The sequence below is a fragment of the Hippichthys cyanospilos genome, chromosome 11 (genome assembly GCF_059441005.1).
Source record: "Hippichthys cyanospilos isolate Australia breed blue-spotted pipefish chromosome 11, RoL_Hcya_1.0, whole genome shotgun sequence".
Lineage (NCBI taxonomy): Eukaryota > Metazoa > Chordata > Actinopteri > Syngnathiformes > Syngnathidae > Hippichthys > Hippichthys cyanospilos.
Window position 1 is genome coordinate 403,900 of NC_142379.1, and position 21,612 is coordinate 425,511.

Consider the following 21,612-nt stretch of genomic DNA (forward strand, 5'->3'; position numbering starts at 1 on the left):
GGCCCGCAAGAGCGTAAAAGCGCTCCGTCCGGGACGCCGACGGAGATGGCGACGGCGCTCGGCGGAAAGGCCCGTCCGGTCGGAATGTCTCAGCTCCTCTCGGAGTCGTCGGTGCCGCGCGCCTGGCACCGATCTTCAACATTCTCCGCCTGCGATCGTTTATCAAAATCCACACTGTTTATCACCCTTTAACTGCCGGCTCCATCGGATTTTTATTCCTCAGGAAAATCAAATCTCTGGCGCATGTTATTTGTTTCTTAGTCTAGGATACTTGGAAAGCGAGTGCAAAAATGTCTCGCTTCCATTTCCGCCAAGAAACAGCACGCGCATAGCTCATCGACCGCCATACTTGTACCAAAACGTGTCAGAGAAGTGAAAATGATCAGCACACGCCGGTAGCAATCGGTCTCCTCTAGTAAGACGCATATATCGTCAACATATTTGCGCAGTGCTCGACGGTTAATCGTACGAGGCGAGACAGTGGGCCCGGTAACGGAAAGCTCGCCGAATGCCGCTAGAACGCGGAGATCGCTGTGGCGCCATTTCCTCTTATTGCTACCTTTCCCTTTTTGAAAAGCTGCGGGACGCGTTGTCCCAACAGGGGTGAAAGGGTTAAAAGGAGCTTTTCCAATAGTTCTGACTTTCCCGTTTGACTTTTCTTCAGACTCCACTTCATAATCTTGCCTTCGTTGCACACCGAGTGTCTTTTACGTGTTTTAACGCAGCGTCGGGAAAAAAAAAAAGGAATAAATGACGTGGCACGTTTCCGCGTTGCCATTGTTTCCCCGGCGATGACGCGACAATGACGTCACGGTCGAGCAACACGGCAGGTGAAAACGTTATCACCTTGTGAGCGAGCGTACGCGTGTGCCGCCGTCGCGGACAACCGGGCATACCGTTCAATGCGAATTTGTAGCCGTTCACGCGCGAAGCGGAAAGCCTTTTCCCTCATTCGGCTCTCCTTTTGTTTTGCACTTGCGCCTCGAGATGGCGGTGTTACGCTTCTGCTTGAAGATACGTGAGTGTCTCGTCTCTGTTTGTGTGTGAATCGGAAGCCGCGGCCAGCAAGCAAATGCGCATCCTGTCTAATTGGCTGATGTCGGAGCGAAATGGAAAAGCTCGCGCGCGTTTCCGCGCACAAAAGCGACATTGTCGAGGAAACGCTGTGTGTGTGTGTGTGTGTGTGTGTGTGTGTTGGGGGGGGGGATCAAATGGTGCGAACGGCTTCCTGACTCCTCCTGCTCAGAGGAGGAGGAGGAGGCGGGCCCGGGTGCACCTAAACAGTCGGAGGGCTCCGGTCCCGCCTTCATTCGCTCCGCCAGTCCGTCTGCGTGTCTGTCGGCGCCGCGCCAGGCCAGGCCAGGCCAGTCCAGTCCCGGCCGGGCCGAGCGAGCGAGCGAGCGAGCGAGCGAACGAACGAGCCGCTTCTGCTGCGCCTTTCAGCTCGGCGAGCGATCCCCTGATATGAGCCCTCGCTCGGCGTGAGGACGACGACGAGGGGAAGCAGGCCGCGAGAACGCCCGAGCCGCAGCCGCGCCGAGCCGAGCCGCGGCCGCGCCGAGCCAGCACCAACCATGCCCGGCTTCGACTACAAGTTCCTGGAGAAACCCAAGCGACGCTTCCAATGCCCGCTGTGCAGCAAGGCCATGCGGGAGCCCGTCCAAGTGTCGACGTGCGGACACCGCTTCTGTGACACCTGCCTGCAAGAATTCCTCAGGTACGGGGGTACGGGGGTACGGGGTACGGGACCCGCGGCCGCCTGCGCTTTTCGCCCGCTTTTCCAGCCTATCGATAGATCGACGCCGCCTCGAGGCGCGCGCCCGCCCGCGCGGTTTCGGTTGAGCTTGGGTAAATAAAGGCGGTAGTAGGCGTGTCCCGCTCACCTTTCGGCACGACGACACCGGCTCCCTTCTCTCCCGGGCCCGAACGCGCACACGAAAACAAAGCAAAAAAAAACAAACAAAAAAACGGCGCGCCGCGCGGACGAAAGCCGGATCTCCGGCGATCGTTTCCATCCGCGCTTCGGGTTCTCGAATCGTCGAGAAGAAAGAAACGCCAGTGTTGTGTACGCGGGTGTCCGCTCGGGTCAAAGGTTCTGTTGACGCTCGGCCGCTACACGTGCCCAGCGTCTGCAAACGCCTTCCAAGCCGCCAGCGACTGCTCCGACTGCTCCGACTGCTCCGCGCTTCCGTGTAGAAGGAAACAACGCAACGTCGTTTTTGTCGACCAGCCTCTCCTTTGTTAGGAATCTAGCCGCTACTTTATTCAAAACTATACAGATTAGAAAAAGATTGACACTTTGGCCTGACCCTTTTGCCTTCTTTCTCTGTTCACTTCTCTTTGGGTACCTCGAGTTTCATTTGGAGCTTTTGATCCCCGCGCAGTCTCGGAAAATGACGACAGCGCCGACGGTACCTTGAGGGCGCCGGCGGCCTTAAAGCCGCGCCCCCCCGGGAAAGAAAACTGTTTGCTTTATCTTGAGATCCGTGAGATTTGCTATAAGTAGCTAAGAGTGGATCGTTACGTCCTCTGCCAACAAACGTCGGCGTACTTTCGATCCCGTCGGGATTTTCCCGTACCTCCGCCGGCATTCGGCTGTTTGATACCTGAATGATTACTGTCGGGTTCTGGGAAAATGCTTATCGAATTGAAGAAATAGCCACGTTGCGCCGATCGCTCATTAAAGAAACAAAGAAAGAGTAGAAGGCGCAAGTCTCTGTCCGCCCTCCTCGCGGGCAAAAAAAGCTACTCGTCTTCCTTCTGGTTTGTTGTCTATGAAATATTCCAGTTTGCCCGAGCCTGACAATTGCCACGGAGGTGCTAATGGCGCAGGTTTTTTGGTTGACCTTTTTATTGGCTCGAATAGAGAAAATGAACCACTCTTTCTGCCGTCCATGTTTGCCTCTCAGGCAATACATTTTTTTTTTTTTGTTAGCCCAAGGATAAAGCACTTGAAATGATTCCCCCCGACGTCGCTGGCGTCTTCAAAACGAGCGTAAACGCGCGCTGGCTTTAATGCCGACCGCCGGGGCGAAATGCCTTAAAGTCTGGTTCCGACGCTCGGAGCTCAAAGACGGACGACAAAAGCGATACTCGCGCCTATATGCTTAATCCCCTGCGAAAAGTAACAAAACTGCACTCGGCATAGTCGCGTGCGGTACTTGTGAAAGACTTCTTTGTTTGCGGCTGCGCGACCGTACCGTACTGCCCCCCGGTGGCCGAGTCACAACGCCCCCGGACCGGAAGCGTGTTCATTGTTTGCATTCGGTTCACCTTCGCCTTGAGCGCTCGTACCGCAGTGCTTCTCGAAGCCGGGACCCCCCGGGGTCCTTGGCCTGACTGCGGGGGGGGGGACGGACGGACATATTTTCACCTTTTTTAAAAGTCCGGACATTCAACCCCGGACGCTTAAATGTCGAGTTGATACTCAAGTGTCCGGAAATGAACGTATTAACGGTAAGCACGGAGCTAATACGAAAGTATTCCGTATTGAACGTCCGGACTCTTGAAAAACGCGAAAATGCATCCCTGGCACCGGATCGGCTCATTTTATAAATATATATACAGTTGCTGCCATTGGCTTGACCTCTTTTTCCTGACGTGTATGCGCACTGATGAGCGGGTATCCGGGGCAAGAGAAAAATGCCCCGGGCACTTTTTTGCAAGCGAGATATTCCAATTACTGGAGGACTCCTTTCAGCCCTACTTCACGCCGCTTGAGAAAAAAGACATGTATTGGCAAAAAGGAAAAAAAACAAGGAATTCAACCGCAAGTGGGATTGTTGAACATTGTCCGCTCAACTTTTTGGTGGAAAAAAACAAACGCGTTTTATATTGTTGATATCGTGACGACATAAAAATCTAATTGGGCAACTACGCCGCAAGGCGATTGATATGTTTTTTTATCGTGGACCGACTTTGAAAGGCTCGTAATGTCACGCGCGTTGACTTCCATCCCTTAAGACGTTTAGTGGCATCGGCCCTATCCGTGCATATATGCTTTCTAAGGCGGTTTCATTTTTTACATTCAAAAAAAATTGGTAATAGCTGTTCAGTGCTGCAGATTTGGCAGACATAAGCTTACGCGTGGCATGAAATCAAAGGCTTCCCCTCAGCTAAATAGAAGCGTTCCTGCAACATGGAGTTCTTGGATCCAAGCCTTTTTTTTTGTCAACTACAAGTCCCACAATGCACAGCAGAGAAGCACCCCGTCCTGATTTTTGAAGACTTTTGCATGATCGGAGTCCAGGAAAAGCCAATCGATGAAGTCATTGAAAGGCTGGCAAACTTGCCCCCCCTTCCCCCGCGCTTTGCGGTTTGTTGTTTTTCTCGGCGGTCCACGAAAGAGCGGAATCTTCGGCTCGCCCTCCCTTCAACCTTCGTCTCGGTTTGTTCCACACACCCCCAAAATTTGACCACGTGTTTTCGAAATGGTCAAAACGCTGCGCTTTTTGTCTGCGTGGCCGCTTGAGTTCAGCCGAACCGGTTTGCTGTTGTTTTCGTGGCCTTTTAGAAGGGGGGGGGGGGGGGGGGGGGGCGCAACTCAAGGCAGGCGCGGTCGAGCGAAGACGCCCCGAGGGGAACAAACTCGGCCGCAAAGAGGAAGCGGCGGGGCTGGCGCGAGCCGCCGAGGGCCGCTCCAAAGCGGAAGCCGTCGGGAGCCGAGGGCCGCTCCAAAGCGGAAGCCGGACTCCCGCCTGAAAGTTAGCCGCGTGCTCCTTAGCGGCTCAAAGGGTGGGCCCGGGCGCAAAGAGGATTTAGCGCGCGCCGCGACCTACGCGCCCATCCGGGGGAGGGGGCTAGCGGGCCGCTCGCTGCCTTTTTTCAATCCCTCCCCTTAAGCCCACCTCCCCCTAATTTTGTCAAGGCTTTGAAAGTGAACCAACGAATACGTTCTCCTTCGACCGCTCCGATTGTTTTATCCCCACATCTGTAGCTCCCGTTTATTCACAGCCGCAAAAACGTGGAAAAATTCCGTGGAAAAAAGCTTTTATACGGTCCAAAATCGGACGCCGGTTATTTTCGGACACGGAATCGGCCTGGTCCGTCGGCCATCGCGCCCGAATGTCGGAATCGCCGCATTTTGAAATTTGACACGCTTGTGCTTTTTGATTCTTTCGTGATACGGTGAAAAAAATCCGGGGACTTTCCATCATTTGCAACACGGTGGCGGTCCAGAGCGACAGGAACGATGTTGAGATTTGGATTTTTGTGGCGTATCGCTCGTTGGGATTTGGCTTTTTGTGTTGGCGGATCGCTCGTTAGGATTTGATTTTTGCGTTGGCGTATCGCTCTTTGGGATTTTGATTTTTGCGGCGAATCGCTCGGCCCCGCTTGGCTCCTCCTGGCGTGTGCGGCGTCTCCTCCGTAGGTCACCGCTAACTCCGCCTAGGAAGATGAAAGAAAAAGTTTGCTGAAAGTAGAAGGTTGCGCAAGACGGCGCGCGAAAGCCACCCACGCTCGTTGTCACTTCCTTCACGGGCGGGCCGGCGCGCCCGCCGCCACCCTTGCGCGAGCGCTCGCCTCATTGGCTTCCTCCCCCCGCCCGGGTCAGAAGGCCGCCGCCTCGGTCGCTCTCGCTCGCCTCATTGGCTTCCTCCCCCCGCCCGGGTCAGAAGGCCGCCGCCTCGGTCGCTCTCGCCCGGCCGCTCTCGCCCGGCCGCTCTCGCCCGGCCGCTCTCGCCCGGCCGCGGCTTCCGCTAAGCCACGGCAAGGGATTTTTAGCGGATATTTGAGGGTATTTTTGAGTCGGGACGTGCGTCAATCTCTTGCCATTCAGGTTTGTCCACTCCTCAAGTCTCTCCCTGCCATCGGTGAGAATAGTCGTAAAAATCCCAATTCTATTCTTTGACGCTCTTGGCATTGATGGAAACCGCAGGTGTCAAAGTCAAGGCCCGGGGGCCGGATCCGGCCCACCGCCTCACTTTTTGTGGCCCTTCAAATGCTGATTTGTACTTTCCGCTTCTTCGTGTCTGATTGAAATTGACGTTGCCTTTCGCGCAGCTCCGCCCTACGTGAGCGACCTATGTGATGGTTTTGTTTTGCTTCCCTTTGGCGCGGCGCCATCTAGCGGATGCGTAACGCAAGCCCGCCGCTACCGCGGCCTCGCGGCGTGAAGAATACGCTAGTTGAAGGCGTAACGTGGCGGAAGTTTCTAATCCGGCGGAGCGGGCTTTTCCGTATATTGGAGGGGGCTTTTGAAGGCGTCCAGGTGTGAGCCTTTGGAAAAGCATGAAGGGCGCCATTGAAATGGCTCGCGGCCAGCTGCGGCCTCCCGCGGCCCGACTGACTGGCTCTCTGTGCGGACGGAGGGACATTGGGAGACATTGAGGCGTCGGGCGCAGGTGTCGGGGCGGGGCCGCTTCCCGAGCGGGGCGCACACAGACGGCCTTGTGCGAAGGCCGCCTTCGGCGACTTGTCTTTTGGAAGCGCGAGCCCGAACCTCGGCTCCAAACTCGGGCTGTCTCCGGCTCCGATTTTTGACGGCGGATACTTCTATCCGTTGTTCGGTGACGTGACGTGACCGTTGGTTGTTTCCTCGCCAGCGACCGGAATTGGCGTCATGTTAGGCTTAGGGGTTAGGCTTAGGGGTTAGGGTTAGGGGTGACACTCGCGGCCTCTTGGTTTCAAGCTTACTGAGCGCCGCAGTAATCGGGCGTGACCGCCAGATGGGACCCTCGCTCTCCGTAGCTACCCAACATGCGACGTCTTGGCGCCCGAGGAGTTCATTTGCGTCAAGGTCCGTTACAATGACAAAACCCGGCGTCTCGCCAACAAACCAGACGATCGCTTTTCGCATTTTCATCTTTACCGGTTTCATCCGCACTTGCCGCCGACGATTGACCTCGTACGACTAACAAATTGCTCTGTTAAATATGTGTTTTATGCGAGTATGCACACTTTGGGCTGTCGCGTCGCGTTGCTAGCGCCTCCTTAGCACTTCGGCAATGACATCGCAGGAAGCGCTCGGCGTGACCCCAAAACTAAAAACTAAACTTACATTCTCAAAATAAGGCCAAAAATAGAGATTGGACTTAAATAAAAACATACACATTAAAGGTATCAAAGTGCCTGAAAAAACAAGACAAAATTGAGAAGGAATGCAGTACCGTTAATCCCTAAGCATTTTCCATTTATTGAAAAAATGGAAACGAGTCGGCTCATTTTTGACATACAGTACGTAATCATCTCGCCGGCCGGATCGAAGCCGTTTCCCGCGGCCCGTGTGTGGGACACCCCTGGCCTAGAGGTGTACTCGCGTGGATCTATAGACGTGTTGTATCTGCATACGCTTGAAGGAAGCTCGCTAACAGTGCGGGCGGGCGCGCGCAATCGGCACGCTAGCAATTTTGCTCTCCTGTTGGCCGGGACGGAGGCGCGCTTTCCTCCCCGACGCGCCTTTGCGATAGGCCGGGCCGCGCAAGAATTCCGGCGGATTAGCGCCCCCCCCTCCAATCTGGCCTCCGAGGCCCCGGCTAAAATTAGACGCGCCATCTGTGATGAAACGGGCAAATTTCACACGCGCCCGGCTCTCGCGGCTTCCGGGGCAAACGGCGAAACGTCTCCGAAGCCTGCCCGCCGCTAAGTTAGCTTAGCTGAAGCGCTCCAAATCGAGGTTGACCGACCCGGACGTAAAACCGTCCCGGGGGCACCTTAAGGTGCTTTCAAGACGTCGCCCTGATACTATAACCTTTGCGCCTTTACGGAGGAAGGGGTGGGGGCTACGCTACGCCACTCACTAGAAATGATGAAATGAGCGGCTAAATCCATTTCTTGATGAGGTACGCCCACCCAAAGCATGAAAGAAAAGGCGCAAAGAACGCTCTGCGTCGGCTCCCTGCTGGAGATGGAAGCCAGGGAAACGGGCCAGACATCCACGCGCGCACATGCTCGTGGTAGTAGTAGTAGTTGTAGTAGTAGCAGCGGTAGTGTGAGTAGGGTAGGTTTCCACAAAAAGTGTGGAAAGCGCCGTCTCAAATCGCCGCTTGGATGAAAAAAAGGAAATGGGCGGCGTGAAAAAAAGTGGCAGGCGGGCACCCGTTCTGGAGAAATCTAGCATTTGGGGTTCAAGTGAACATTTTAGGGCCCCTTTGCTTCTTTCCTTCGGCCCCTTAAAAGAAGAACTCTTTTGGGGCGGGGGGGCAGATTTACCGCGTAACATGAAACGAGGCGGCCACGCCCGTCCCGACGGGCCCCGCGAGAAGTATGGAGGAGGAGCGGGCCGTCGGAATCATAAGTGGACATTTGACAGTCACTTTGTAGAATTCCAAAGTTTATGCCGAGAATTTGGAGCGCATGTAGTAGACAAAAGGGAATTTCCGAATGTGGTTTTGGGCCTGGCGTGGCGGTGGCAAAGTTGAACGCCGGCCTATTCAAAGCGCAAACTCTCGGGTGTGCGGCCGAAGTTGAAAGCGGCAAACGCGGCGCTCGCGCGTACTCCACACCGGCACGGAGTCCCAACCTTAAAGAAAATGGCACCGGGCGGGAGCGTTTCGAGCCCATATTTGATGACGGCCTTTGTGTCTTGTTCTTGCAGCGAGGGAGTCTTCAAGTGTCCCGAAGACCAACTGCCTTTGGACTACGCCAAGGTAGGACTGACTTCATTCGCGCCGGTCTTCTTGTGTTCGTTTGGCATTTTCCCCTGGAAAATTGCTTCATATTTTAAGCATCCCGTTAACTCTGTCAGTGCCGAGCGTCATCGGAAAAGCCCACTTCGAGAGCGCCGGTATAGTTGGTATTTTGGGGGGGGGGGTTATTTTGAGCTTGTAGGTTCACTCGAGTTTAGTTTGGGCTCACGTCAAGTGCTTCCTGCGTGATGTCATTGCTAAACTTTTTAAAGACACGCCTACGGGATCGAACGAGTTAAAACGGCGCTTGGTAGAGCGCCTGTCGAGAAAAGGACATCACGAATTGAGAGCAAATGAATCGGAACGCGAAGCACTTGATTCGCACGCCTTTACGTTGCGCGCGTACGATTGACGAACGGCGCACACCTCGAACGCAAGCGCGCCAACGCATTCGGGACTCGGCTTTTGCAGATCTACCCGGACCCGGAGCTGGAGCAGCAGATCTTGGCGCTGGCCATCCGCTGCATCCACAGCGAGGAGGGCTGCCGCTGGACCGGCCAGATGAAGCAGCTGCAGGTGACGACGGCGCTCGCGAACGTTTGCGCCGCTCCGACCGAAGCGATCTTGCCGACGGACCGGGAGGATCGCGGGCGTCCCGACCGAGATGGGCGTCGGCTTTTCTCTCTCTCGCTTCAAGCGATCCCGGTCGTTCGAAACTTTGAATATTCATTTGGCTCCAGAGTGAAAACAACGGATGATCCGCGCTATCCCGTTTCGATTGTAAAGCCGAAGGACTTGAGGCGGGGGTGGAGCTTTCCGCCCGCTCAGACCGATGGGCCGAAGCTTCTCGGCGTCACGTTGGTCCAAACGCGGCTCGTCGCGCCTTGACGCCCCGCCTTATGTCCGACCCCCGCAGGGCCACTTTTCCACGTGCGCCTTCAACGTGATCCCCTGCCCCAACCGCTGCTCGGTCAAGCTGACTCGCCGCGACCTCCCCGACCACCTGCAGCACGACTGCCCCAAGCGCAAAGTCAAGTGCGAGTTCTGCGGCAGCGAGTTCACCGGCGAGGCCTACGAGGTAAAAACGCAGAACGGAGGGGGGGGGGGGCCGGCTTCCGGGGCACCCGGCCTAGCGTCAAGAAGGCGGGCGGGCGTGAAAAGCGCTCTTTGTGACGGGCGCTTTTGGAAATGAGCTGACTCAGGTCCTTCCCCGTCGCCGCGTGAGCGCCGTACTGCTAATATGGTGAAAACAAGGACGAGCCGGCTGCCCCAACTGTTTTCCCGCAAATATTCCTTTGCGCGCCTCCCCCAGGTTGCCCGTATCCATGCTCAAAAAAAAAAAAAGCGGAAAACCTGCAGGATACCGGCCCTCCAGGACCGAAGTCTGACGCCTGCGCTTTACGCCTTTCAATGACAAACGTTATGGGAAAAGGCAATAGAGTGCCTGAATATTTAGCGTCTTGGCTCATCTTTCAAGGCCCGCGGAACCTTCTGCGCTAATATGAAAGATTGCTTTTCATTCCTTACTCAGAATTATGCGGGAATCAGCAACCTTTTGAAAGCGAGAGCCACTTTCGTCACGTTAACCATTTCTCACAATGGTTAAGGAACAGCCGTAGTGTCGTGTAAATGCCGTACCTGTATAATTGTTTGTCAAATGACGCTCACGTTTACCACCTCAGATTAGATCATCGCGCGCGAGTCGAGGGTGTCGGGCTAGCCTCCAAAAAAGAACCTATTTGACGGGAATTTTTGAAGACGAGAATTTTCGTCCACAACGCTAAAGGGTTTATGTGAAATGCTTTTGATATAAAGATTGCTCAAAATTCTGCGCCGACCGACCTCCAAAGTAAGGCAAAAAAGGTTGAAAGAAAAAGGCAAAGGTTTGATGGTAAAAATCTTCAAATGTGCGGCGGATTTAGAAAAATGGAGTCACTTGAGAAAGGCGCAAATAAAAGCCCGTTTGATTTGCGAGGGCGGAGGACGAAAGAGGCTCGCGCGGCCACCCCGAACCGCGACCTGGCAGAGACCGCCGCCGGACGCGTCCCGAGTGCGGCGCGAGGCGCTCGGCTCCTTTCCCCGCTAATGCCGTCCGTCCCTCCCTCCCTCCCTCCCTCCCTCCGTGTCGTCCAGAACCACCAGGGCGCGTGTCCCCAGGAGAGCGTCTACTGCGAGAACAAATGCGGGGCGCGGATGATGCGGCGGCTGCTCTCCCAGCACGGCCTGGCCGAGTGCCCCAAGCGCACGCAGCCGTGCAAGTACTGCGGCAAGGAGTTTGTCTTCGACACCATCCAGGTCGGTTTCCCTCCGCCCAGTCGTGGAAAGGTCAAGTCGATCAGCGCCGCGTTCCTCGGTTTCTGCACTCGGACGTCGCCGCTAATATCAAACTACCGAATCTTCCCGGATGCGGGCGCTGGAAAGCGAAGGCGTTGCTTTTCGGGGGCGGGGCCTTCACGGATTAAGAGCGCGCGCGCGCGCGCGCGCGCGGGGTGGGGAAAAAGGGCTTCCGAGTCGGCCGGCGGCGCCTTTCAAACGTCCGTCCCCCCTCCGCAGAACCACCAGTACCACTGCCCTCGCTTTCCGGTCCAGTGCCCCAACCAGTGCGGCACGCCCAACATCGCCCGCGAAGACCTGGCCAACCACGTGAAGGACAACTGCGGCAGCGCCTTGGTTCTCTGCCCCTTCAAAGACGCCGGCTGCAAACACAGGGTAAGTCCGGGAACCACGCGTCGAAGGAGCGAAGGAGGGGTGTCCGGGGTCGGGCCGACCCCGGACACCCCCGAGCCGTCGGGAGGGAAGTCGGGGCCGGGCCGGACCGACCCTCGGCCGGCCGCCGCCCACTCTGCGGTCGGTTCCCCAGTGCCCCAAGCTGGCGGTCGGGCGGCACCTGGAGGACAGCGCCAAGTCGCACCTGACCATGATGTGCAACCTGGTGGGGCGCCAGCGGCAGGAGATGGCGGAGCTGCGGCGGGAGATGGAGGAGCTGTCGGTGGGCCACGACGGCGTGCTCATCTGGAAGCTGAGCGACTACTCGCGCAAGCTGCAGGAGGCCAAGCTGCGCAGCAACCACGAGTTCTTCAGCCCGCCCTTCTACACGCACCGCTACGGCTACAAGCTGCAGGTGTCGGCCTTCCTCAACGGCAACGGCAGCGGCGAGGGCTCCCACCTCTCCGTCTACATCCGCGTGCTGCCCGGCGAGTACGACAACCTGCTGGAGTGGCCCTTCGCCTACAAGGTCACCTTCTCCATCCTGGACCAGAGCGACCCCTCGCTCTCCAAGCCGCAGCACATCACCGAGACCTTCAACCCGGACCCCAACTGGAAGAACTTCCAGAAGCCCTGCGCCGCCCGCAACTCGCTGGACGAGAGCACCCTGGGCTTCGGCTACCCCAAGTTCATCTCGCACGAGGAGATCAAGAAGAGGAACTACGTCCGCGACAACTGCGTCTTCGTCAAGGCTTCCATCGAGATCCCCCAGAAGATCATGGCTTGAGAGCCGGCCGGCGGGCGCCCGCCTTCCCTTTGTTTACGCGCTCCCGCGGCCCCGGCCCGGCCCGGCCCGGCCCGGCCCGGCCCGGCCGCGCCGCCCCGCCCTCCTTCACCCTCTATGCAAACTCCGGACCGGCTTCTCTGGACCTAAATAAAGGAGGGGTCCGAAGCATCTCGTGTCGGTCTTCGGATGAGCGCCCCCCGCCCCCGTCCCGGAAGCGGACGAAGACATGTGAGGGTAACCCGCTCCCCCCTGTCTGGAAGGTTTCGTTTAGCGACAAAAGAGCTGAGCCCGCTCGGAGAGAAAGTCCGTTTGATTGGGATCCAAACGTGCATTTAAGAGGGAAGGAAAAAGCCATGTGGCCTTTTTATATCTCCAGGATGAGCCTGCATGAGAGGGCAAAGGGAACACGTACGTGCATGCTACATGTGCTAACGCCCGGACCGCCTTTTGTACCCGTTCTCATGAAAGTCCCGTTGCTATTTTGCCCCTCCCCCTCCCACCTATTTTTGAAGAGTTCTACAAATAGTTTTGATGATTATTGTTTCTTTTTTTTTGTAAACAGAAAATGTGAACATCGTGTACGGCTGCGCTAACCTGTTCATCCGGATGACCCTTGACATTTGGCCGCGTGTCGTTTTCCATGCGCCCGGGTCGCGTTCATCTCCGACTGCGCGGACGACTGTGTAATTTACATTTGCAGCCCGATGTGTGAATAAGTCGTGTACACATACAGAAGCACATTGTCTTTTGTCTTAGAACATATGCCTGCGCGCACGCACGCACACGCACACACACACGCACACACACTGATTTGCTCATAATGCCAGCTGATATTTAGTGATTGCAAAGACATTTTTGTACGATTCTGTATTTTTAAGAAAAAAAAATCTGATCGTTTTATACTTCTTTTATTTGGGTTTGAGAGTCAGGGTCAACTTGAAGTTTCTGTTTGTCCATTTGTCTGTGCGTCTCGAGTTTGAGCCACGCGTCTTGTCTATTATTTTCCTCCGTTCTGAAAAAAAGTATTTATTTTAAAGTGCTGCCGCACCGCCAGTCGATGCAGATGGCGCGGAAAACGTTTTAATGTGTCGTTTGATGAGTGCTTGATTTCATAACTGAAATAAAAAAACAAAAAAACATACTGGATTGTGTTTTAAAGGTGTCTTTAATTCCTTTGTTTCGATTTTGGGATTAACATGCACTATATGAAAATAGGGAGTCCTTTGTTTCGATTTTGGGATTATCGTGCACTATATGAAAATAGGGAGTTCTGGGAAATTCTACAAGATTGAGAAAAAAAAACATCCAATAGTTAAATATTATTAATAAAACAACTGCGACTGGTGTAACGCAATTTTTTATCATAAAGACAACGTCTGCGGTGGGTGTAATGCTCGCCATCGTCTCGTACGTTATGGGCGGTCCCTGTACCTTACCAATATGGCGGCCGCCAAACGCGCGCTAACTGTTCCCTTGACCATGAAGGTGTCAAAGTCTTTATTTTTTCAATTACATTTCAGATGAAGAACTTGCCCATTCAAATACCCACGTCAACATTTTCTTTGAGGAAATGTGTCATCTTGAATTTCGTCTCCAACGCGCGTGCGTCTTTCCGTCATGGCGGCCATAGCGCGCAGTCATCTTCCCGAACAGGTGTGAGCGGGTTTGCGTTTTGCTGACGTCAGAGATGTTTGCGGAAGCGATTTTTTTGCCGCCTTCCGGACAAGCTAGTTTCAACCACGACAAGCCGTGACGGCCGGCGAAATACCAACGCCCGTCAACAACAACAAAAAAAGTTGTCCATCAACTCTAAAATTGAGCGATGAGATGAAAAGGGAGTGGTGGAAAAAGCACAACAACTCTTGCGAGGTAAGTTGGCTAACACTGACAAATTTGACCCTTTGTGTTGCGTTTTTCACGGAGCCACGCTTATGTCGAGGGAAAAGGAAAATTGGGATATTTGTTTACAGTGTTCTAATCCCACGCCTAATTCTCTGTAAAATAATATACAGTACGTGGAGGTTGCTCAAAAAACGGACGAAAAGTCGAAATCCCCTAATCATTCATTCATTAGGACTATCTTAGAAATGAAAACAAAAAGGAATTCGTCGTACAGCTAAAATATTGACCTATGAAAAATATAATTTTTTTAAGTGCGTAAATTAGTGCAATAGAATTAAAGGATAACATCAATAAGTAATTTCATAATTCCTTGTTCACGTAAAAATGTATTTAAAGTGAATAAATTCCCCTTTGTTTTTCATTTAAAGCTACTCACATTACATGGATAATCATTAACAGTTTCATTGAATTCATATTTAGTAATGCCAAGCAGAAAAATGGAATTAATATAGCTTGTAATCTAGTGCCTCATTTTAATTGAGTTAATGATTTTCTATCTATTTTGCTAGCTAGCTAGCTAGCTATCCATCCATCCATCAATGTGTGATTAATGAAGCTTTTGTGTGTGTGACCTCCCTCATGCTCTAGGATTATCCCAAAAGTAATCCCATTACTCAGACAGGCTGCAGTGTGTGTGCGTACGCACGCGTGCACACACACACGTTTGCGGTTTAACTCAGCTGAGGCTACGCGGCTGTTTCGCATTCCTTTATGACATTCAGCTGATGTGGTATGTTTGTAGGTTTGAAAAAGAAAAAAACTGCGCTCAAACGAAAGGTTGTGAAATACGGAATCTCTATGGAAAAATGAAATATAGCTGAAGCACTGAGGCTATTTTAACGTTGCGCGCCGTCTGAACATTTCCTTGAGTGATCTTTAAGAGCCTTTCAGTAAGTTAACGCCTTTCTGCGGGCGCCTACTGCGGAACCCATAATCTGCCCTTTGCTTCCAAAAAAAAAAAAAAGACCACACGGAGCACGGAGCGCGGGCCAAGCCCTAAGAGAAAGAATGTATGTCTTTCATGTTATTCTGAGCCCAGCTTTTGTTGTTCGCCGTATGTGCCGTGACGCTGAGATTCCAACGGCGTGGCCGTGTTTCACTCATGTAAAATTCAGTACCAGTCAAAAGTTAGGAAACACCTTCACAATCGGAGGAGAAGTGCAGCTCGTTCCAGGTCGCGGGAGCTACGCGTAGCTGATTTTCATGCGTTTGCATGTCATAATGGCTCACTTGACGGTCACATGACGGTCACGCGACAGTCGCTGCGACCCAAACTCCACCGCTACGCGCACGTTTGAATTTTGTTCGGCTTCGGGGTGATCAAACCGCGCACGCCGAGTACGGCGAATAAGGGCAGCGCCGTGTAGTGCTTGCTGGAAACGTGGCCCGTTGTGTGTAGTCAAACACGCAGCGCGGCATCGTCCTCCCCTTCCTCCTCTGCTCCACGGGCACTCCCACATCTGTGCCGGCTCAAATATCAGCGCACGCCAAAAGGACACGCTGCTCTGTTTAGTGGGGGGGGGGGGCTCGCTCGCTATTTTCACTCTTGTCGGAAATTCGGCGGGCTTTGCTTTATTGTTTGGTGTCCGTACAACAGTAAGCGCCGCGGAATCAACGGGGTCGACGAGCGCAGGGGCCTCTTAACGGGGCCCGGGCGGCTCCGTTCCGCCGAGCTGCCGCGTCATTGGAAATTCTCCCCGTCGGAAACTGTCGGGGGACGTGGACCCGAGCGCAGGGAAGCTCAGGGCCAGGCAGTAAGTGTAAAAAGCCATAATTACAAGAAAAAGCTAAGCGGAACTACGACTCAGGAAAAACTGGACGGCTAATAAGTACAAACGCGCGAGACGTGACAGCGGTCCGACACGCGCCGAAGGAAAACGGGAAGCTAAGTAGCAGGGTTGCCGTTTTCATCTAAAAAAAAAAATCATCCATGCGTAATAAGGCGCATAGAATAGAAGCTACCGTAGTGGGGGGAAAAAAATGGAAGGATTTCATTTCTTTGTATGCCAAAAATGGAAAGTCGCAGTTAACGGCGCGGCGGGTTACATGGTGCGCTGTCAGCTTTTGAGAATATCGCAACAGTCGATGATCATGCGGCCATACTCGGCCGCCTAAAACAACCAGGGTTGTTTGAAACAATGGGCCGCAATCGCATTAGCCTCATTCGGCCGGAACGCTTTTGTTAGCCTGAGCGCCGCTAATTATCGGACGCGTGAAAAGGCGGCGACTGGATGACGAGAGTACACGCGTTTTCACTCGCGTGCTTTTCTCAAGCTCCTTTTCGTCGGCTTGAAAACATCTTCTCTCTCGCGCGCTCCGGAAGCTGGAAGAAAGGTCTGGCGTGGCGGCGGCGGCGGCGGCAAACATACGGCTCGCTTGCCGCAAGCCACTTCGTCCGGCCCGCGAGATTTTCTCTTTTCTAACGGGAGCTTTGCAAAAAATAATTGAAGCGCTGGCCTACATGTTAAAAGGATAAGTAAGCGCCGTTTGTCTTTTTTTTACAGTTATAGCATTATGTCCGTTCTGCATTTTTTTTCTAATCCTGAGGAGAAATCCGGCCCAGTCTGCCCGCTTGTGATGAACAGCCGGCCAGCCGCACGGGCTTTGCGGAGGGGGGTGCCGAGGCGGGGACCTCGCCGGGGTTTTTTGCGGATTGTCCCGGCTTTTTGGTGCGCTTTTTGGCCGTGATGATAGAGCCGAGCGGCGGCCTTCGGAGGCACTCTTGTGGATAAACCGTCGGGCCCGAATTCTAATGATGCCGCGCCTCCCGCTGGCGCCAACAAACATTTTCCTATAAATAGGTCAACAGCGGGCAAGACGTTTTCCATATTTTTGTCTTTTTACGCCACGGAATAACGACCTCGGAGGAAGGTCGAGGGCGCCGTCGCGATCAGTTCTTTACAAATGGTTTTGACGCACGCACCCGAACCCGCTGTTCGGGCCAGTTTCTTCTGCCTGTTACCCCTGCGTCGCCATTTTGGGTGCAGAGGCGGACGCCAAATGCGGAGAGGCAGACGGGAGTAAAGCGCCTCGCTTTGGGTGAGAAAGACGGCTACGGCTGCCGCTCGAGATGGCGCGACACGCTAAGGGCAAAGCGGACGTTTTACTTCCTGGTCGGAAAGGTGGCTCCCACGGAACTTATGTTTGAGAAGCAATTGTGCCGAAGGTCAGTAATTTCCACTTTCTGCGGAAAGTTTTAAAGATGATGTTTGGGCCCCTTTAAGCAAGAAAAATCCAGCGCTAAAGTTGGGGCGGGTCGTTACTCGGGTTGCTGTCGGTGACGCGCTCTCAAGCGGAGGCCTCCGCTTCGGCCTCCGCTTCGGCCCCCGCTTCGGCCCCCGCTTCGGCCCCCGCTTCGGCCTCCGCTTCGGCCCCCGCTTCGGCCTCCGCTTCGGCCCCCGCTTCGGCCCCCGCTTCGGCCCCCGCTTCGGCCTCCGCTTCGGCCCCCGCTTCGGCCTCCGCTTCGGCCCCCGCTTCGGCCCGGGACTTTCGGGACCCCGAAGCGGGAGCCGGTCCGCCGGGGAGCTTTCCAACACCCGCGGCGGCGGCCTTCCTCCCGCGACGCTCTGGGCTTTCAGGCACATGGGGCGCATTAGCGGGGGAGGCTTTCTGCGTCCGCTTTGTTTTCTCTCCAAACGGCGCCTACGTTTAAGGCTTGTTGTCGCAGGACGCCGCTTGCCGCCCAGACCCCGGAAGCCTGCTAGGAAAGGCGCCCGAGGAATGTCGCTGGAATTTCACACCCATTGTAGCAACGTCGGGGTCAACTCGCCGGCGCTCTTTTCTTTATTGGTCGCAAATGAGCGGGGGCAGTAGGAACGCTCGGAGGTTTCGCCGCTCTTCTTGACCCGAGTGTTTAATGACAGATATCCCAGAAACAGCTTTTGGTCCTCCGGATCCCTTCCTTCCCCGGCGTCAAACCCAAGGCGCGGCCGGCCGCATCATTTGATCGTATTTTAGGAAGTCCGCAGAGGTGTGGCCTCTGAAAAGACGCGGAAGGTAGCCGCGGCGTTACCGATAGTAGCCTTTCGTCGGCGCGCTTCGCTAAAGGCGTCTTTCGGAATGAGCTGGACCGCCGCGATTTCCTTTGGAGATGACTTTTCAAACGTTGAACGCCCCCTCTCGACTCGACCGTCAAAGCCGTTCAAGTTTGATGAGTCGCCGGTTCCCCGGGAAGCTTTTACAAGCAGTCGAGCGGCGAAACATTAAACCCGACGCGGATGGCGTTACGCTTCCGGGCGCCCGAAGAATGGCGAGACCCAAACTGCGGGGCCTCTCCCGCTCCCTTGCACATTGTCGCGTGCGTGTAGAGAGGGACGCGTGTTGCGCGTTTGCCGCGTGAGCGTGAATTGGTCAGGGGTGGCCGCAGTATTCACACTGCGCTCAAAATGCAGTACTCTGACTTATGTCAAGTAAAAGCTCCGTTTTGCGGTTTGTTTTTCCCGTGAGGACAACTGTTGCTCTGATGCCATCTGGTGGCATCTCGGTGCCAGGCAGCTTCCAGCGCCGAGAAGTCCCTTTGGATTTTGCCAGCACGTTGTACATGCGGTACGGTACGCGTCGCTTTCTTCCCCGCGTCACGTCACAACCGCAACAAGGTTTTGAACCTTCCACCTCCGACGTCAGGCATGACTGTCTCGAGTAGATCCGGTATCACCTAGCGACAGGAAAATCTGACGCGCTCCTCGCGATAAAGCCTCAACAACGGTTGTCCAAAACACAGACTTGTACCGTTTTTTTCCCCCCCTCCTTCTTATAAGGCACACCTTCGACCACGGCCTATTTGAAAACCGCTTTCATCTAAAAGGCGCGTCAAATAGAAGCTACAGTCGTGGCCGCGCTAAAGGGATCGTCAAACAAAACCATCAGATCAGCGTGTCAAACTTATCACCGCATTTTCCGCACTATAAGGCGCACCTTCAATGGCCCGCGTCTTTATACGTAGGGCGCATCGCACGGCGGGGCGCGTAAAATAGAAGCGACGGTGGAGGCCGGCCTCGCGTTACGTCGCGTATCCATCGGGCGTGTCAAACTCATCTTTATTGCGGGCCGCACGGAACGACCGCGAATCGAATCCATTTGAAGTGTTTTTTTAAAAGCTGAAGACAACTTGCAAGTTTGTTGTTTTAGCCAGAAAGTTGAAAGTCCAATCGGCATCGCGCATAAAGCGACGTGGGGGCCATGAGTTTAACGCCCGCGCCGCTCGTCCCAGACGCCAACGTCAAAGGGGACGTCTCAGCCCTCGGTCACGTGGCTTTCGCGGGTGCCGCGCCGGGCGTATTTTTAGCCCTCTCCTGTCAAGTCGCCGTGGCAGGCGCGCATGCGAGCCGGGCGGGGATGAGCGTGAAGAAAAGAAGGCCCATTTGGACTTTGCGCTCCTTTTCACTCGGGGACACGCGTGACTCACACCTCGACTATTCTAATGTCTGTGGGAGGCAAAATCTGCGCGGGTCTGACTCATGTCCTTTGGACACAAATATTCTGTACGTTTTGCCTTAGCGCAATTCTACAAATATAGGACGCACCTCCGATGAACGTCCTTTTCTGCTTTTTCCAACCGACGCGCACGGCCGCCACTCTCCAATCGGCGGGAGACTTCATACGTCTGACGCCGTCCTCTTCCTTCTCTTGGCGAACAAGGACGGACTTCGCATTTTTAAGGGATATTCTGATGAGTTAAGTATAGGCCGCAGCCATTGATCTGTCCTTCATTTTTGGGAATTAAAGTGCATTACGTTTGCGGGATCCCGCCACTTTCCAAAATGTTACAAAGCGCAAAATCGCCACTAATCGGAGAACATCGCTGCGAATGCTTATCCGCTTCAAGTTGTTTAGTTTGTTGGAAAAGGTTCCGGGCCTTATGTTGGCCGTATGTCTGACGCCGCTGCCTTATAGGCTGACGTCGTGGCGGATTGCAAACGGGGCTGTCGTCGAGAACGATCGTCCAGCAGTCTGATGCTTCTGTGCGCGCGCATATAACAATTTATAAGAATGAGAAGTGAAAGTAATGCCGTGCGTAAACGGAAAAAGTCGGCGGAACGTGTGCCGGCGACGGACTCGCGTCGCACGCGGGAGATCCGGGCCGCTTTGCGTTTGCTCGGGCTCCAATGAGAAACAGATGCCGCTTCTTTCGCCCCGGAACAAACGCAAACACGGGCTCCGAGTTACGAGCCGGTTTACGAGGCGTAGGCGGCAAAAACGTTGCAGGATTTTCTAATATAAATGGCCGGTGCAAATACCTTTGAATCCAACTTTAATAAATATGCTATTTTATCACTCGTTCCAGTGCTTCTCAGTTATTTTTTCTCCTGCAAAGGGGAAATATTTCACATCGCCACGCCCCCTCTGCAGACTATATGAATGAGATTATTATCTATTTTGTAAAAAGTCATCTATAAAAAGGATATAGACGATAAACAAAAAGAAAAAATGAGATAAATCAACATCCTACAAATGTTGACTTTTTGACATTTGCTTTGTACAGGTTATTCTGAAACTGAAAAATACAACTCCATGGTCTTCAAAGTGCCTGAAAAGGAAAAAAAAAAAAAAAATGCACTCGGCCTTCGGTTCGCTTCTGCTCGCTTCTTTTATCGGAAATACAGTAAAACTCCTCTACGATGAAACCCGCATATACAAAAAATAACCCCAACGGGGAAAAATAAATCAAAGCGTTGAAGCCTTTCCCACTTTCTCGCTTGTTCGTACAAAGAAAAATCCCCCTGTTGCCTAATACGAAATGTTGCTGTCTTTTTTTGCGCGTGCGTCGCACCGAAAACCTCCTCGACCGGAACGTAATAAGGGGAGCGTCGGCTTGACGTTTCCGGTCCCGGTTCCAAAACGCGCCCGGCTACTCGGACTTGGCGTCGGCGCCGGCTTGACGTGAGCGGGTCCCGTGTAAAAGGTTTGCCCGCGCGGCCCCCGAGCCCCTCCGTCCGCCACCCCGCCCATTGTTCTGGCAGATCCGGGCCGGATTTGCCGAATGCGGAGCTAAAGCAACTAAAGGCCGACGCGGCTGATGCGATGTGACGTTGTTGTGCTAGTTGCGGCCTCGGGACCGCAGTCCGGCCGCCGCTCAAATACTTTGGCGTCGACGCCGACTGATGCCGGCCCGCCAAACAAAACGCAGTCCCGTGTTTTGCTCGCGCGTGGCGGGAGGGAGGCTTTTCCCAGACGGCCTCAAAGCGGCCGCTCGGAGACGCCCGACACGTAAAGCGGGACGTCGGCGCTTTTGTCACACGTTGCGAGCCGTTTGTTAATATGCATAATTATTATAATTAATAATATTAAACTGGTGTATCAATGAAAAAGGAATTGTTTAGGCAGTGGCTCTGAAACGCTCGGTCCTATACTTTGCTGCCCCCTGCTGGTGAGAATGATGCAAGCATTGAGCAGAAACTACACAAACGATCTTCAGAATCAAAAACGCTGTTCATCATCATCTTATTTTTTTTTAGAAATGCACTCGGTTTGTAACTATCAGACCCGAATCAAGTAAGTGTTCATTTTTACCTGTACGACGTCTAGCCTCCTCCCGGTGTGCGGGTACCGTATCAGGGAAGGAATCGACGACGCGGATGAACAACAACAACTATGTATGGAATTAATATCAATGTTACCATTGGCATTGTTATTGTTCCTATATTGCCCAAT

At 53.9% G+C, this 21,612-nt stretch overlaps 1 protein-coding gene across 3 annotated transcripts; it reads left to right on the forward strand.

The window, feature by feature from the left end:
* Nucleotides 1–185: 185 nt before the first annotated feature.
* traf4a (tnf receptor-associated factor 4a) lies at nt 186–13,201 on the forward strand. Of its 3 annotated transcripts, none has more exons than XM_088427590.1 (7): nt 186–1,018; nt 1,444–1,717; nt 8,537–8,588; nt 9,039–9,143; nt 9,484–9,645; nt 10,701–10,862; nt 11,121–13,201. In XM_088427590.1, the coding sequence occupies exons 2-7, from the start codon at nt 1,575–1,577 to the stop codon at nt 12,651–12,653; spliced, it is 2,157 nt and encodes a 718-aa protein (XP_088283716.1). In that variant the 5' UTR covers nt 186–1,018; nt 1,444–1,574; the 3' UTR covers nt 12,654–13,201. The 3 variants fall into 3 exon arrangements, with proteins under 3 accessions (XP_088283716.1, XP_088283715.1, XP_088283718.1); XM_088427592.1 differs by having other exon boundaries at nt 188–1,717; nt 11,121–11,276; nt 11,428–12,221; XM_088427589.1 differs by having other exon boundaries at nt 187–1,717.
* Nucleotides 13,202–21,612: the final 8,411 nt, after the last annotated feature.